The sequence below is a fragment of the Phocoena sinus genome, chromosome 15, assembly GCF_008692025.1.
Source record: "Phocoena sinus isolate mPhoSin1 chromosome 15, mPhoSin1.pri, whole genome shotgun sequence".
Lineage (NCBI taxonomy): Eukaryota > Metazoa > Chordata > Mammalia > Artiodactyla > Phocoenidae > Phocoena > Phocoena sinus.
The window spans coordinates 66,748,008-66,766,426 of record NC_045777.1 but is presented as its reverse complement, the minus strand read 5'-3'; the positions used below and the strand labels follow the sequence as shown (position 1 = coordinate 66,766,426).

The window sequence follows — 18,419 nt, the reverse complement described above, 5'->3', positions numbered from 1 at the left end:
CCGCATGCCCCAACTAAGACCCAACGCAGCCAAAAAAACCCACAAAAAAAACAAAATAAATAAATATTCTTTAAAAAAAGGTTACCATAGTAATTATTTCTATAAGAGACAGCCACTTGTGGTAATAAGCTTCCATTGCCATAGACGGAAATTCCCAATGGGCTCAAAGTTAAGCTTCCAGCTGAGAATAGGACACAGGGCAAGAGATGTTTTTGTTTTGTTGGGGGAGAAGGGTGCCAAGGGGGGATGAAGGGGTGGGGATGAGGGTTATTTAAAAAAGAAAAGCAGAAGAGCTGTGGATAAGATAAGCCAAAACGGATTTATTAATCTTATTGCCCCTTTGACCAAATTGTGAAATCCCAGAGCAGAGAATTTTAACCAGGGGTGAACAGGGTAGAGGTAGGGGGAAGCGGTTTAGAGTTTGAAATCTCCCTAAATTATATGCAAAATGCTGAATGTAAGGACTATTTGAAGAGAGAATTTCTACTTTATATCACTTTCAAAGAGGTACAGGGCCCCAAAAAGGTTAAAAATCACTGCTGCGGTGACTTGTCTGCTTTCCCAGCGAAAAAACAAATGGTACAGAACAGAAATACAATGCTGTGAATTTTAGAAACAAAATGTCAGATCAAGTTGTTTAAACTCAACTACCAATACAAAAATAACAACTGTTTGCTAAAGCAAATTTAAGGCAATTTCATATAAACAATGAAGAAATCTTGAGAAACGGCACATGGTTCCTGAAAACATATTTAAGGACCAGATGATAGACTGGGGATCCAGACATTCAGTAGAAGCTGGCTCCAAACCTCAAGGGAAGAAAAAGTGGGCCCAGCCAGTGGCTTCAAGTGGTCCAACAGGCTTTTCAAGCACTGAGCCCCGCTGCTTTTCTCTTTGGAGTTCTGGATTCTTAGGCTTTGCGGTGTCTGAAAATTTGGCCAAGAAAGGATAAAAATATTCCTAAAGTTTCTTCCATAGACTTATATGAGAGAACCACTCTAGGGATAGAGAATTCCACAATGTTTACAAAATTCTGGTGAGTCTAAACAATATGTAAGAATAGATGGAGGGACTTCCCTGGTGGCACAATGGTTAAGACTCCACACTCCCAATGCAGGGGGCCTGGGTTCGATCCCTGGTCAGGGAACCAGATCCCACATGCATGCCGCAACTAAGAGCCCACATGCTACAACTAAGAAGCCCATGTGCCACAACTAAGGAGCCCGCCTGCCGCAACTAAGACCCAGCACAACCAAATAAATAAATAAATATTTTAAAAAAGAAAGAAAGAAAGAACAGATGGAGAACCCTTCACTCGAACAAGCCACCATCCACTGCTGGGCTGAATTAGATCCTTCCCAAAAAAACTTGCTCCTGGGAAGTGTGCTTAAGGCAAAGGTCTTACTTTTCAGCCTGTGTTAAGGGCCTGGTTCCAACCATCTTGCTCCTCTCTAATAGATCAGCATAGGCATCACCTGGAACATGTTAAAAATGCAAAATCTCTGGTCCCACCCCAGACCTACTGACTCAGAATCTGCCTTTTAACCAGATACCCAGGTGATTCCTGTGCACATCAAAGTGGGAAGCACTGTGATTCCCATCACAGAAATACAGACCAATGAGGCTGTTTATCAAGATCAAGTTACAGTGAATTTTAAAAGCATAATTGCAGCGGCTGAGACACTGTGCCAAGGATTCTGACTAGAAGTGTTGTAGCTGTAGAGGTGGTCAACATCTCAACAAGGTAACTTTTCGTTTTCCTTTTCTTTTTTTAGACCTAAGGATAAAGAAAAAAGTATCCAAGATTCACTTACCCATTGATAGATGTTCTAGACATAAACAGGCTAAAAACAGACGACACAAAAGAGTGATATAACTGGATAAACAGCCAGCCCGATTTCTCAATGCTGTTGTTTAAGAAGATCTGTGTTCCTTGATCAAGGTAACTCTGAACAAAGACAGCCTGGAGTGATTCACATAATTTCTCTCTGTTGCACGCATACCACTAAAAAGAAAGAAGAAAAAAAATGAAAACATACAACTGAAGCGTCATCTAAGAAGTCCAAAAACAAAAAATAGAAGACTAAATTAAATCTAAGATTTCCAAATGTTATAATCTCATGGCACTTTAAGAATAATCATCATCTCTTATATGACCTAAAAGGTATAAAGTATTTCCTCATACATAATTTCTGGCTTAATTCTCATTACCTTCAGGGTACGCAGAGAGAGTGGGGGAAGGGTGAAGAGGCTTCCGGGTCATGCAGCTCAGTAAGTGACAGAGCCAGGCCACCGTCCAAGTGCTCCGACTCCTGGCCCAAAACTCTGTCACTATATCCCCCTGTACCCCAAGATTAGGAAAACTGTTGGCCTCTCCTTCACTGGGATTCAACATAAGGCAATAACTACCAACATTAACCTTGTTTTTAGATAAGAAAACAGTCACTCAATGCAATGATTTAACTCGAAACCACCAGACAAATCAAGTAAGCGGAGGAGGAACAGCAGAATTTAATATTCCAGTGACCAGATTAAGCTGTGCTTCTTCTTGTGGGCTAAATAGGGACCTTTAGGAACACTGAGGTGCGCTTTACCAGGTCATATAACATTCTACTAGACAGGAGCCAAGTATGCTTGAGAAAGATTAAGAAGTTACTTAAGGTCACATGCAACCAATGAGAAGACAAAGTAATAACATGCTAAGAACCAGATTTCTAGGAATAGGCTCTAACCAGAACACACTTTTAGAACAAAATTCAAGAACCTCAACTGTGGATGAAATGTAATCTTCCGTAATAAATGTGTCCCATTTTCATCTAGCGTTAGTATACCAGAGAAGGGGGTAAGCAGCCTGTAGAGTGAGCTCATCTTCAAGTCCTGGCTCAGCCATTCCTGTGTATGAGCTCACACAAGTCACTTAATCTCTGAGCCGCTGTAAATTCATCTGTAGACTAGAGATGTCACTGGTTTCTATCTATCCTGGTAAGTTATTTAGAGGATTAAGCAAGTTAATGCAGGCCAATCCTCAATATAGGACCGGACACATGAGACTGCTGTAATAATAATAGCCATGAGATAAAGTCCTCTGACATGGCCTGATAAATAAAAGTAAGTCCATTAAGTACCATGATGAAACTGCAGAGTAGACCAGTTACTATTAATCTGTTATCCACTAAGAAACAATCAATCTCTCCCAATGAGTAGCCAAAAGTAACCTGCTTCCCCCTGACAAACACGACCATTCATCAGCAGTAGGTGCCCTGTAACTGCTTGCACAATTGATGGACCAATCTTACAGTCATCCTAAGCTTGCTAAACATTGAATGAAATCTTGGGTAATATTCCCGACACTAACATTGAAAGGAACCAGTTATAAACCAATACAAAGAAGCAGACAGGCACATTAAGATTTCAAAGATTAACTAATCTTTTTACGAACTCTGTGCCCTGACTTGATAAACCAAATCTTTCCAATTGTTGACTGATGTGTGTTAATTTACCATTTAACACTTTTACCAAAACTGCTTCAGCTTGATACTATTTTTATTTTTCCCACTCTACATGATAAGCTTTGAAGCTTCTTACATTCACTGCCTACACTTTTTTCCTTGGTCTGAAAACGTTCATGCTTAATCATTAACTAATTCTTAACACCCATTGTGCCTGAAGTTATGCCCCAGTGCAGGTCATAAACCATTTTTTATTATATGCCTGACCTCCTGGTTCACATTCTGAACTCTGTAATACTGAGGCCATTCTAACTTTTATTTTCTCTTAATTCTCTGAAATGACTAATCAAGATGAGAGCCATCACCTTGGTAATAGGCAATCAGGTACATTCTATTAACGTGGACAAGAAGTCATTCAAGTGGAACAGAGGAGCTAAGAATTCTTTGGCATCCACTTGTAAATGGACAACCAGAACAATAACAGACTCTGACTTCCAGAACTAAGCGAGAATTGGCACCATTAACTGCAAATAATGCTTTCAAGTGCTCCCCAAAACTCAAGTTTTTAACAGCATTTCTCTCGATTCATCAACATTAACACATGTGGTTGAACCTTTACTGCCATACAAATCTTTCAGAAAAGAAAATGCTTACTGAAAAGAATGTGCTACAGAATAAAAAGGAGTAATGCCCTTCTCTTTAAAGATGAAGGTTGAATTCCATGTTCCTCCTGACCGTCTGTATGATACTAATGTCAACCCCATAGCAGCATTATTCGTAACTACCAAAAAGTGGAAACAGCCCCAATGTCCATCAACTGACGAATGGATAAACAACATGTGATTGATCCATACAACGGAATATTATTTCAGCCATAAGAAGGAATGAGGTACTGATTCATGAGACAACATGAACTATGAATATTATGCTAAGTGAAATACACCAGTCACAAAAGGCCACAAATTACATGATTTCATTTACATGAATTGTCCAGAACAGGCAGGTCCAGAGACAGAAAGTAGAAAGTAGATCACGGTTACCAAGGGTTTGGGGAGAGGAGGCAATGGGGAGTGTCTGCTAATGAATATGGGGTTTCTGTATCGAGTGATGAAAATGTTCTAAAATTAGAAAGTGATGATGGTTGTACACCTTTGTGACTATACTAATAAGCACTGAATTGTACACTTAGAAAACTTAAGTGGTCAAGCATATCTCTTTAAAAATGCAAATTTCAGATGCAAATCAAATCACGTCAATACCCTGCTTCAGAGAAGTCTTAATATCCAAAATACTTAATATGGCTGACAAGGCCCTACAGGATTTGTCCATTCTGTGTCCACAGCCTCACCTCACGACACTCCCTACCGATCCATAACACCCAGCCACTCACTATGTCTTTCTTTTTCTGGAAGGCTCCTTTCCCAAGGCTGTTTCGCATGGTATTTGCTGTCTCCTACATTTCCCACCACCCCAACTGACCTAAGCCTAAATATTTCTTCAAGTAAGTTTCCCTTGAACTTCCAGACTAGGATGGATCCCCTGTTCTAATACTCTCTCACATCTCCCAAGTCTCCTCAGTAACATTTATAACCACTGAACTGAATACCTGTATATAATTGCATGTCCGGTGTCTATCTTCCCAGGTAGACAGAAAGCTCCATAAAAGGTCAGGGACAATGACTGACTTCAGTGACTGGCACAGATACGGACGAACAATAAATGTTCATCTGTTTAACAATTATTGTTAAAAATCACAGGCAGTCTAACAGATAAAATTTAGAGTTTCTAGTAAAATCCTGGAGAGAACACAAGGATAACCATGGAGACAGGTGTCACTGGGTTTCATCAATTTCTAAAACTTCAAGGTTTTTGCAAGGCCTTGCTTAAACCCAATTCTGCAAATAGTAGTTAAGCTACCCACCCACCACAAAACTGCATTAGCAGAGCAAGCAATGAAGGAACACACCGAGTGCCTACCTTGTACCAGGCACCTGGCAGAGCACTTCACATTTCATTTCCCACCTTATAGCTTCTGAATGAATAGGAAGCCTGGGGTTTCTGAGCACTCCCAGCTGATTCAAGCTCCTGTTCTAGGTGCATGTGGTTTTTTTATGCGTTTCTTTCAAAGAAGCTACTCTTTGCTTCAGTCTACCCAGTGTATCTGTCTGAGAAAGCAGAACTATTCTGGCCAGTTAGACTGACTAAATGTGTCTAAAGATAATCCGATCTAGATGGCAACTGAATTACACTAGGCCAGGGTTTCTCAACCTCAGCACTATTGACATTTGGAGCTGGACAATCCTTGTTATGGGGGCTGCCTTGTGCACTGTAGGATGTTTAGCAGCATCCTTAGCCAGTACCCATCAGATGCCAGTAGCACCCTCCAGTTATGACAACCCAAAATGTCCCAGACATTGCCAAGTGTCCCTGAAGGTACAAAATCACCACTGCTTAAGAACCCCTAAATGGGCTTACCCAGAAAATTTCATTAGCATTTCCTAACCATCCCAGCTCAAAAGTGGTCTAGGGAAAATTAAAGATGGACTCACTGGCCTCCAGGAACTTACATTCCAGAGGAGGGAAAAAATCAGAAACCCAGAGAAACAAGTAATGTCATCGTGATCTTGGCCAGGACCTTCAGGTCTTAAATACGTAGTCACCTTGCCCTTAAGATGTTGACAGAAAGTCAGCGCAGGAGCCCATGCAACCATGTGGCAGTCCCCCTGGAGTTACCTCTCTCCAGACAACCCAGCTTAAATGAAAAGCTGTAATGAGCTCTCACTAAGTGGCCTGTCTGTAGGCTTCTGCACATGTTCAAGCAGGTGAGTTCTTTGAACATGTGCTCCTCAAAGACTACAGAGACAAATGTGCACAGGCAAGAACAAAGTATCATGCCTGTTAAAGGTTCACATTGGAAGGACTGTGTGCCAGCCCTACTGTAGGGCTGTACTCCTCAGCTGGAGACCAGAGCGTCTGAAAAAGCATCTTATGAGCTAGCATCTCCCTTTAAAGTTTGCTTGAATTTTGTTCAATGGAAATAAGTAAGGAAATCTTTGAAATAACAAAGTCTAATCAAGCCAGAGTTATGCCATGCAGTCATTTGCTGATGCCAAGTGTGAAATAGGATGTGATAACTAAACATAACATCTTCTAAAAGAGGTTACAGTAAATAGCAATGTTCTCCCTACTAGCAACAAGACTGTAGAGATACTAATAATTAGCCAAACAATAAAGAGCCAAATCAGGTAGACATGACAGGGTATCAGCTAATCAACATAACGAAGTGTTAAGTCATGTCTTAAAGATTTCATTAAGGCCATGGAAATCTCCTCATCTTTATATAACCTTGTTTGATGAATCATTCCTTTAAAGTAGAAATGCAATTTTCCTATAAAATTATATCTGCTTATCAGACTGAGGGATACAGTTAAAAGTTTTTCTGAAATTATTTTTTTGAGTTCCTCAACTAGTCAAACACGTGGTATATGATATAATAGTCTCTTCTTCCAAAATACAAAGGACTTGAGCACATTGGTAGAATTAGAAAGTTATTTTAAAAAACCAACTTCCTGATTTTAATAAAAAATAAATATTTGGTATTTGTCGCCAGTTCCCAACACAGAGCTCCTAAAAACCTTAGAGAAACTCAGGAGTGATCAAACACCTTTTGTATGCTCACGAGATGACCGGGAGGGCAGGGTGGAACTTTCAGCCCCACCACTAACATCCAGGGAGGGGAGAGAAGCTAGAGATGGAGTTCAATCACCAAAGGCCAAAGATTTCATCAGTCATGCCTTGGTAATGAAACCTCCATAAAACTCCTAAAAGACAGGGTTCTGGGTGCTTCCAGGTGGCTGAACACATTGATATGCTGGGAGGGTGGCTTACCTGGACAGGGCACGGAGGCTCTGTGCCACCCTCTCCAACCCCCAACCCCCTTGCCCTATGCATCTGTTCCACTTGGCTGTTCCTGAGTTGTATCCTCTATAATAAACCATAAGCAGAGGTAAAGTGTTTTCCTAAGCTCTGTGAGTCATTTCAGCAAGTTATCTAACCTGATGGGGGTTGTGGAAAACACAGAGTTGATAAACAAGTCCGACAGAAGCATGGGTAGACTGTGGACCCTCAACTTGTAGCTGGCATGCAGGAAGGAGCCCTTAAGTCTCTGGGCTGTTGACTCCGGGTAGTGTCAAACAGAACTGAATTGTAGAACACCTAGTTAGTGTCAGAGAATTGGCTGGTGTCACAAGAAAGACACCACAGGTAAGATTTTTTTTTTTCAGTGTTAAACTTGACCTAAGCATGCACAAACTGGATGAAAGCCAGAACTTCAAGCACTTGTCCCATCTTTATCTAACTCACAAACTGCAAGAACAACTTGGTTTTTGCACACAGCTACATAATTTCAATGTCTACACAGACGTCCACTAGAATGGGGACAGTCTGCCATTAAGAAGGCAGTCTACTTTCACAGCCCCTCAGACAACAAGGATTCCTAGGAGAGATACCATGAAACAGTGGGAAAAGCCTGGGCCTTGAAACCAGACAGAGCGGGGTTTCAAAATCCAACTCTGCCATCTATTAACTGTGCTCTTGGGCAAGTTTCATTGCTCAGCCTCAATCTTCTGTCTGTAAAATGGGGATATACCACATCCAAGAGTTGTTATGAGGATTAGAGAGGATAATATATTTAAAGTACCTGACACTTAATAGAAGCAAAATAACTTGATTTTCTTTCCCTTCCTGTCCAAGGTCCACAAAAGCCAGTCAGAGAACTGAAGTTCAAGGGAATGCCCAAAAACCACACTGTAGGTCTGGGCACCCAGCCATTCTCAAAAGAAATGAGTAAGCAAAGACCTGAGATATTCAGTACCACTAAAAACAACCAGAAAGGCTCCACTGACGGGGTCCAGCAGAATCTTTTCTACTACAGCAGGTGGTAAGACCAAGCCTGACGACATTGACCTTGACAGCTAAGGAGTCAAAAATCACATTCTCAGTTCTACAATGCAATCGTGTCAGTCCAGACGTTTAATCATTGACACCTTGTGTATAAGTACAGCTTAGGAGGAGATATTCAAATCATTCATTCTTTTTCTACAAATGACACAAACCTAAACCAACAACCTCTTTATGTGAGATTTCAAAGTGCAGAGTAACAAGGCACCTTCACGTCCATGGAGGGAAACAACTTATACAGATTAGATTAAATTGCTTCAGCTCTGATGTAATGAATAAATTACTGGCAATCTTTATTTCAAATACTCACTCACTGTTTGTATTTTACAATCCTAAGATTTTAACCACGCTTCAGAGGGTCTAAAAAACTCTTTTACTGGAAGTACCTGGGTCCCCTAGGGCACCTTCAGAGGGGAACATAAAGGCCTCTGGTATATCCAGAAGAACAGAGCATCCCTGTGTTCTGTAAAACTGAAGCAAACACTTGTTTAGGGTTTCAACACAGGTTATAAGGAAGGAAGAAACCCTTTTCAAAATCTCTTTGGTATTCGGCTGCAAAGGCCTCCAGACTTTCAAAGGCAGCTCAGAGGAGGACACGAACCTATCCATCAGTGTCTGTCTGGCTAGCTGACTGGCCCCTCTGAGCACTGATAACTCATGCCTGACTTGGGTCCACCTCCATAAGGTAACTGGGGAGTGAGGGACAGCAGACAGAATCTGTTCTTTAGCATAACCTTTGATCTTTCGCTGTGATGTCCAAGTGTTTTTTCATTTGGAAAAAAATCCAAATCATTTCAATTCTATCTTAAATCCACCACTGCTTATGGCAAAGCACAGTTCAAGTTTATATAAGAAGGTGAAAAAATAAAATGTCAGATATACACATATTTGCAAGTTTATGTCACACCTTATTAACTCCAGATAATGTTATCTGTGCTTTTAAAAAAAAACCTTGCAGTATGTCACCTGCAGAAACAGTCCTGGCCTGGCTCCAAGGAGTTCGATAAAAATCCTTTTTTCACTCCATCAATTGAGAAGCTGCTGAATAACTGTTATTATCAAGAACCTAGTTAGTGGGGCCTAAGAGTCCTTTAAGAGTTTCAATAGCTCTTTAATAGTTGCATTAACTTTAAGTACTAGGTGCAATGCCTCAAAAAGACTAGATCCAAAGTTTTTGTTGCTGTTATCTTCTTTGTAAGTTCCGGGTCAGCCAATATTGAAAAGTCACATATCTAGTTTCTCACTGTCTGCCTCAATTTCTTCCCCGTAAGTCAAACTACCCACCTTGCAATCTGTGATTAAGAATGTGCGGCTTAAAAAAAAAGAATGTGCTGCTGATTAAGGAAGCTGGAAAGTTTCTCTGGAGGAAACTCCTTTTTCTGTAAAGGGCCAGACAGTAAATATTCTAGGCTTGTAGGTCATAAAGTAGCAACCATGCAACTGTGCCACTGTATCTGGAAGCTCTCACAGATGATAGGTAAACAAATTTGGTGGCTCTGTTCTAACACAACTTTATTTGTGGATACTGAAATCTGAATTTCATGTAAGAAGATTTTCACATATTACAAAAGATTATGTATTTTTTGCAACCATTTAAAAGTATAAAACTACTCTTACTTCACAGTCTGTACAAAAAAGTCAGTGAGCCCAATTTGGCATGCAAGCCATATCCATCCCTGCTCTGAGAGAAGCCCTCCCTTGCTTCTCGATTTCCCAAAGTGAAACATAAATCCCAGTTTTGAAGCTAGCACACCAAACCGAGTTATTAAAATGGTGCTGCGACTATAGTTTTAGAGCTGCTTTAGCTCAAAGGAGCCTTGCCTCTCAAGGCTATAGTAACTAAATAGCTATTTTTAAAGAACAAACATTGCCCAAGGTCTGTCTTAAACACAGAATCTACCACCATAACTTCTTAATCAAAATAACCATAAGGAGGGCTTCCCTGGTAGTGCAGTGGTTGAGAGTCCGCCTGCCGATGCAGGGGACACAGGCTCGTACCCCGGTCCGGGAAGATCCCGTGAGCCATGGCCACTGAGCCTGCGCGTCCGGAGCCTGTGCTCCGCAACTGGAGAGGCCAAAACAGTGAGAGGCCCGCATACCACAAAAAAAATAAATAAAAATTTTAAAAAATAAAACTTAAAAAAATAATAATAATAACCATAAGGAAAACTTGTGCTAAGTACGGTTCAATCAAATCCATAACCCCACTTTCATGCAACTGCAAAAGAACCAGATGTGGCTGGCTATGGAAGCCACATACCCAAATGAACACCAGAAGACCCAGTATGAACTATTAATTTGAAGGTAGGAAAAGCCTTTAGGGTTAAGTTACTTCACAAGCAACTAAGTTTATAAGGCAAACCCAGGATCCTGAAATATAAAGCAGGTAACAAATCATCAACTCAGCCACGCTGCAGAGAGAACAGTCTCCTATTTCACTGTGGTTTCTATACATGTTTCTTTTGTTCATTTTAATCTTTATTCATGGACAATATTTTCATAATGTGCATGTATCAACTCAAAATAATGTCTGGATTGATTGTTCTAAGGAAAAGAGCCAATCTCCCCCTGCCCACCTAATATTCAGAAACCACCAGATTAGTCTTCAGAGAAATTAGCTGCCAAGCTGTCAGGTGCAACTGGTTAGAACACACACATGTACACATGTACACACATACTTTAGTATCTCAGGAGCCTAATGAAGTAAATGAGGCATTACTTTTCCTTTAGAACCTGGCAGATTCAACTTGATAAAGGTATACAATTAGAAGACCTTCAGAGATATCTTGTTAGGACATATTCTGAGGCTATGTCTACAGCTATAATTCTACCTAGGCCCCATAAAAATCAAGTTACTTAAACAGTTTTTCAGTTTTATAATATGTCTATTTCTTTTTTGAGCACTGAAAACATCAAGTGTACTGCAGTAGAGGTAATCACAAGCGTTGTAATAAACACCTACAGCCAAGAGACTCTACCATAATTCCATGTCAATGGAAATAAGCCTCCTTTTTATCCTACCCAGAAACTTATTTCTACCAACTGTTAAAAATGACATTTCTATTCATTGTTTTACACCATTATCCATGTTCCTTACAGATATATGACATTTTGGTAACTACATTATCACTACAGTACAACTCTAAAACTGACTGATCAATCTGTAGCAAACAATGTGGTTTACAAGTTAAGATCACACCGACTAACTTTATGTGCATTCCTAACAATGTCATAGGAGTGATTACCTAACAAAGTGCAATAGCTGTGGGATTATAAATTTTAAAAAATTTTATGGAAATTTATGATTTCCTTTAAAAATAGAAAAAGGCCACTATAAATATTTTTTAAAGAAAAATAAATACTTCTCTGAATGAATAGCCTTATCTCCTTAGATAATTCTTTAGTTTCATTAGAACACATGAAATTAACTTCGGTGTAAACTCTGAACACCTGGCACAACAAGAAAAATGACATAGGAAAATGAGAAAACTATGAAAATTATGAGACACAAGATGGGAACTAATTAGCTACTGCTCTCTGGGAAGGCAAAATGTACTACAAATGCTAGCTATTATAAACGAACACTCTGGCAGAGTTCAAAAGCCTCCTTGCAATAGTCACGTTAACCTCCAACTACATTACGGTCAAATATGAAATATCTCACTCTTAATACTACAAATGCACATATTTAAGTGGCACAAAACTAAGCTAATGAAAAGTCTACCCAACGAGCCACACCGCCATCGTTCACAGTGCACAACTACAACTTTTTAAAGAATTCACTCCTGCCCAGTTCTAATAACCCTTCCAGTAGAAGCTTACATCACCTTTCTTATTATCACATCTCTGCGGTCAGATACCAAAATCAAAGTTTAAAGGCGATCTCTCTTTAGTAGCAGGGGAAGGCTCGATAGGATGGGAGTGACGACCTGTCAAACACATTTTTAAGGGCTTAGGGAAAATGTCACCGGAACGAGCCAAGAGAGTTAAATGGCTCACGAAGCACGGTTAAATTTCTTTATGACCTTTTGTACGTTCAGAAATTCAACCAGGCAAAAAGAGGCACCGGCTTTTCGGTGTGATTCTCGGAGCTGATGAAGGTTGTCCGGGGTAATGGGTTTGGTCCGATCATCTAGCTCTCAGGCCCCGGTGTCAGATGGGTCCCAGTCGCCACGCGCCGACCCCAAAGTTCCTCCGTCCCGCCGCCGGGAGCGGACGCAGAGGTGGAGGAGCGCCTGCAATCACCGCCGGGGACCCAGGAACAATGCGGGGCTCCGGGCCGCGCACGCCGGGGCCGGGGAGGGATAGGGAGGCCGTCCTCCGCCCGCGCCGCGGAACAAAAGGAGTCGCCGGGCCGGGACCGAGCGCCCGGCCGGGAAGACGGGGGGAAACTTTGTGAGAGGCCGGGGCGACAGGGCGAGGCCCGGGGGGGCCTCTCGTCGCGACGTCCCGCACAATAGCCAGGCTGAGCGCGGGAAGGTCGGCCGCCACGGCCCCGCCCCGCCGGGCCCGGGTTCGGCCCAGTACCTGGTGGTTCTCCTTCCTGCCGCCCGCGGCGGCCGCCGCCGGCCCGCCGGGGCCGCTCGTCATGTTCACGTACAGGGAGCGGGTGAGCGGGCTCCGCAGGGTCCACATCCTCTGCGCCAGCCACACGGACGCCAGGCTCAGACACAGCCAGCCCGCGAGCAGTCTCATCGGGGGCCGCGGCCACTCTCTCGGATCACCGCCGGCGCCGGGGCAAGGAGGAGGACGCGCCACCGCCTCCAGCCGCCGCCGCCGCCGCCGCCGCCGCCCAGGATCGAGCCATCGCGCCCAACTCGCCCATCCAGCCCCTTCAGGGCCGAGGCGGGGGGTGGGGAGGAGCGGGCGGCGCGCAGCCTTCCCGCCTCCCCCGTCCTCGCCGCCGCCGGAACGCCGCCGCCGCCGGCTCCAGTTTCCACCCGGAGCACATACGCACTGCTGCGGCGCGTTCTCTCCGAAGCGCGCTCCCTCCTCCCAATGAGCGGGCCGGCCAGGAGGTGGGACAAAGGGAGCGCGCATCCGCGTGGCGCGCGTCCCCGCCTCCCGTTTGGTCGCGGCTCCTTATCATGGCGGAAACGATTTTAAGACTTTTGGGCAAGGGGAGATAATTTCCAAGGCGGTACCTGAAGCCTCCCCGTCCCTCCAAGGTAGTGTCCGCGGTTCTTCTGGTCTTTCCTCGCCTTAGTCTTTGCCTCTGGTCCCCTCATTCACGCCCCCCCCGGAGGGACTTTCACCAGGTTGTGCAGATTGACCCGGGGGTGACCCTCATCCCTTTCGTACCTTCGGACACTTGGACCAAGTCCTTGCCAGAGATGGAGACTGCCATTTCTTAACTGTTACTTGCTGAGCTGCTTGGCTTCCTATTTACGTTTAGAGCCGGCCAGCCAGACCCCCACCCCAAGGACCTCCACCCTGCTTCACAGGAGCTGCAAAGCGGACAGGAATCTAGGGGGGGAAAGTTACCACCAACTCCTCCCCACCTCCCCGCCCAGTTCCCCAAGCCTGGCAGGTTCCTGGCTCCCTGTTTCTAAAAGGCATCGGGGAAAGCTCTGCCTTTGTTGGAAGTTGCTGCAGCTGGGGCACCTGCAAGTAATGTTTTGGTGTGTTGATGACCCTGTCCAAGAATGAAGACCCCAAATTAGAGTCCCTGGATGCTTGTTTCCTTGAACTAACAAACGGAAGTTGGACCCAGCACTCTTAAAGCCAAGTAAGGTTTGGGAGCAGTATTTACCCAAATGTTTCTTTGATCATTTATAGAACGGGAAGACCTAGCAGCGTTTCAAAACTGAAAGGTTACACTGTGTTCCTGTGTCTGAAGTACTTCCTGCTGCCACCAAAGCTACAACTAAGGAGTAACATATTTCATGGGTCCTCTAGCTTCACACCTTCCTAGGCTTGTTTAGAAACTGCTTTTAACTTCACTAGAAATAATGTAATACACTGTATTTTAGTTCAAAACAAAAGAAACCTTTCCGTTAACTCCATTAGTGCACTTCGGAGACTTATTTAATAGCGTCGTGGTGATCCACTGCTGAGGAACAAAACTGTTGCTTATCCACAAACATTTTTATTAGCTTCTAAGACGCTCAGCTTGGCACCTTTCGCTAACAGGGGCATCTTCTTGCCTAATGTAACACAGGCTATAACAAACAAACAAAAAGGCAGGGAGGGGAAAGGGGAAGGGTACTTTGTGTTCTGTTTCCAGTATATTCCCTGACTGCTCCCTGCCAAACCCCAAAGAGCCTGCACCTTACTAAATCTAGTTCAAACCTCTAGTGGTCCTGACCCAAATCATCAAAAAGGAACTATAGTAACAAGCTCAGATAATTCCGTTTGTTTGCCATGTCACCTCTCTCCACTGTCTCTTGGGATCAGTGTCACAGATAAAGCAGCTCTGTGCCAAAGAAAGCCTTCATCTTTTTAGAGGGGGTGAGTGGGGTGGGGGAGTGTAAAAGCAGCATGAACATATAAAATTACATATTTCATTTCTGCAAACAGAGGAGACCAAAAGATAAGCCCGGCAACTATAGAGTAAGCCAGATGAGCTGAGAAGAAGCAACTAGGTGGCTGCTGTCGTCTAAAGGATTTGGGGTCAGTTGACCACAATGAAGCCTAGCATCTCAAAGGAGCAGACTTTCACTTTAGACCTGAGCAGGCAGCCTGGAAAAATAAATCACTCACGCATTTAAAATACTCCATAATCATCACAAAATATTCAAGTACGTGTTATTTACTCTTAGCAAGCACAGGAAGAAACCAGAGCACAGCGTGAACAAATGATGTGCCTGAAGGTAGCAGAACAAATTCAATAGCAGACCTTTTCATAGAACCCGGTATCCCAGCTTGTCGTCCTTTGATCCATCTAAGAAGCCTTGCTGTCTCTCTCTTCTCAGAGAGCCTCCTGAATTACAAATGAGGAGGAAGGAAAACAGCAAGAGTAAATATACGAAGCAGAAGTTCAGATTGCCCTTGGGGGACTGCCCCTTTCCTTCATCTACTAGAATGTCACTACTGTATATTAAAGCCTCAGTTATCCATCACAGAGTGGGGAAGAGGCACAGATAACACAAAAAGCCAAATAGCAGCCAGTATTCTTTCTAATGTGGCTTTGAAATGCAGTGATATTCAAAAGCTGGGCTCTGCTCAGCGCCCTCCTGACCAGGGCTTAGGTGTGTAGCTTGGGTCACAGCTCTGTGCACAGGCCCAAAATCTTGACTGGATGGATCACTTTCCTATCTAGAACTCTAGGCAGGGCACTTTTTGTTGTAATTGTTCTTATCAGCTACAAATTACGACACCCGTCATGTTCTCTTTTCAATTACAAAGAGAACCTATAGAGAGAGAGAGCTGGATCTGTAGAGGACACAGAATGTGCCATCACTGTTGTTCATTGTCATCTCTTTGAAGAGGTAATGGACTAAAAAGAACTCATATAATCACATATTTTCACGGACTTAGATTCTTTTTATGTTTCTTAATATTTTGTAGAGTGTCAGAGAAAGGTGCAAGTTTTCCCCAGTGTATTCAATAGATGTTCCTTGTGGTTATTAAGCAATGAGCACCTCTAAAACATAAAACTAGTAAATATATTCAACAATTATTTTTAATTAGTAAATGTAAGGAAGGGATTTTTATCTGAACTTGGTTGATATAATCTCAGGCATATGCAATGACATCACTATGGTTACTGATAAAGTCTAAGCTAAGGTGAAACTGCAAATAGGTTTAAAAAAAAAAAAAAGGCAGGGGCTTCCCTGGTGGCGCAGTGGTTGAGAGTCCGCCTGCCGATGAAGGGGACACGGGTTCGTGCCCCGGTCCGGGAAGATCCCACATGCCGCGGAACGGCTGGGCCCGTGAGCCATGGCCGCTGAGCCTGCGCGTGCGGAGCCTGTGCTCCGCGGCGGGAGAGGCCACAGCAGTGAGAGGCCCGCGTACCGGAAAGAAAAAAAAATGGCAGCATAAAGTAGCAGAATTGAACCAAGAGTCTGAAAACCTGGTTAGCAAATACAAATACCACAATATACTCTACCGGAAATCTCCTAATAATGCTACTCATTAGCATAGGGGTTTATCCTCTGAGCTCTGAAAGAAACCACCTGGGTTTGAAGCCTGGCTCTACGTTTCTTGATTTTGCAATTTGAGGCAAACAACTTGACCTCTCTAGGTCTTGGTCTCCTCATCTGTAAAACGGAGGTAATAATATATAATATTATTATATTATATATTATTATATAATATATAATGTATCACATCATGGGGATGTGGTGAGGATTAAATTGTATATTCTAAATATAGAGGGCTTAGCGTAGTGCCTCAACACATAGTAAGTTCTCAAAAAAATGTTAATTTGCTCTTGCTTTCACTGTAACTTGGATGACTCAAGCTCTTCTGAACCGCCCTTTTCTCATCTATAAACTGTGGGCCACGATTCTGAGTCGCTTAGTTCACAATATGTCTGTGAGAATCAGATGATCTGAAAGCTTCATAAACTATAAAAACTCAACCACGATTATCATAATGATGCTCATTCCTAATGCGACTGGTCTCTGCAAAGCTAACCTCCATAAAACATTCCCTTAGAGCCCACGATCATAGCTCCTCCTCATAATGTGTCTGTCTATTCCCACACCCCTTCCTGAGACTTTGAACTAGGAAGTGAGAATGAAAGTGGCTAAAAGGAACATGAAACACAAAACTATTTACATAACATTCAAACCTAGAATCGCAAATTCAAGTTTACTTGTCAGAGATGCCTGTCTTCTTAGTAGGAAAACCTTTCCATCTCTGATGTATGAAACTCTTCCTGGCTGGCTCATTTGCATACCTCTGGGCCAGCCACAGCATTTCACCTGCTTAGAACCTTCTGAACCCCACAGCTTCCCTCCCATGGCAGTCTCATACCTGTTTCAATTTATGTCAGGAATAATATTGGAAAGACAAAGAACTACCACTTTCACGTAGGCAATAAAGATTTATTGAGTACATGCAAGACATCAGGCACTGGACTAAATGGAGAGGAAAGCACAATGACTTACACAATGACTTACCCTCATACAGCTTACTGTTTAGTAGGGAGGCAGACCTGTCCAAGTAATCACAAAATGAATAGTTAATTACAGTTTGCTGAGTGCTAGAAAAGAAGTGTACATTGTTAGGAGAACTTACAGCAGAGACCTGACCTCAGTGGGGGGCGGGGGCAGGGGGCCAGTTCAGGAAAAGCTGTCCTGAGGAAGTGTTGCTTTGTGGGCCTCATTTTGATATCTCCTTGCTAAGCTTGAGAGCTTCCAAGTTGCCCAAGTTCCTCTGGACTACAGGTGCACCCAGTAATTATGGGAGAAAATATGGGGTACCCCTGAGAGCCTTCTGGGCTGTGAGGAATCACGGTGGGCCACCTATGTACTTATGTTGTCCATGTAGGCAACTGCTTCTAGGATCTCTAAAAGAAATTTGCACATATAATAGTTTGATCCACTTAAAGGAATATATGGTTTTTTAATGTATATTTCTATACATATATTCTATATTTCAAGATCTTCCTAGTAGCAGGTCTGAGTCAGAGCTCTGATAAAAGAGAAGGCTGTTGTTTTCATTCACTTTCTGGGGCATTTTCAAAGGTCCAAGATCTTTCATCTTGTTTTAAGTATATTTTCAAAACATCCCTATCCTTGGCCTCTTAACTGCTGTCTCCTGCATGTATGTGGGTTTGGTCCTGTGAATGGCTGCTTCCTCTCCACCCCAGCTCACCATGTAACTTTATGGCACTGTGTTTTCATATACTTATTTTGAAACTACAAAGCCTTCTTATTTTGTGACTACAACTTTCAAACGTATGGTTTATATGAAGTACATGGGAAAAAAATTGCATGGTACGATGAGAAAGCTTTTAACACTTAAAATCTAAATATTTTGTGGTAGACAAAGCATGTACGTGTGTACATAAACATAAGTATCTTAAATAGTTTGTACAACATACCACAGAACCGCATCTCT

General features: G+C 42.8%; 1 protein-coding gene across 3 annotated transcripts in view; it reads right to left on the bottom strand.

The window, feature by feature from the left end:
- The window catches only part of METTL9 (methyltransferase like 9), a 46,698-nt gene extending 31,353 nt beyond the window's left edge, over positions 1–15,345 (bottom strand). The window contains exons 1-2 of one of the 3 annotated variants that reach the window (XM_032604932.1): positions 15,247–15,345; positions 1,815–2,005 (exon numbers count right to left, since the gene is read on the bottom strand). In XM_032604932.1, the coding sequence (XP_032460823.1) occupies positions 1,815–2,005; positions 15,247–15,291 (236 nt within the window). In that variant the 5' untranslated portion in view covers positions 15,292–15,345. Of the gene's footprint in view, positions 1–1,814; positions 2,006–12,935; positions 13,366–15,246 lie in introns of those variants that run through there. The other 2 variants (XM_032604931.1, XM_032604929.1) reach the window with 2 other exon arrangements.
- Between the last annotated feature and the right edge of the window lie 3,074 nt (positions 15,346–18,419).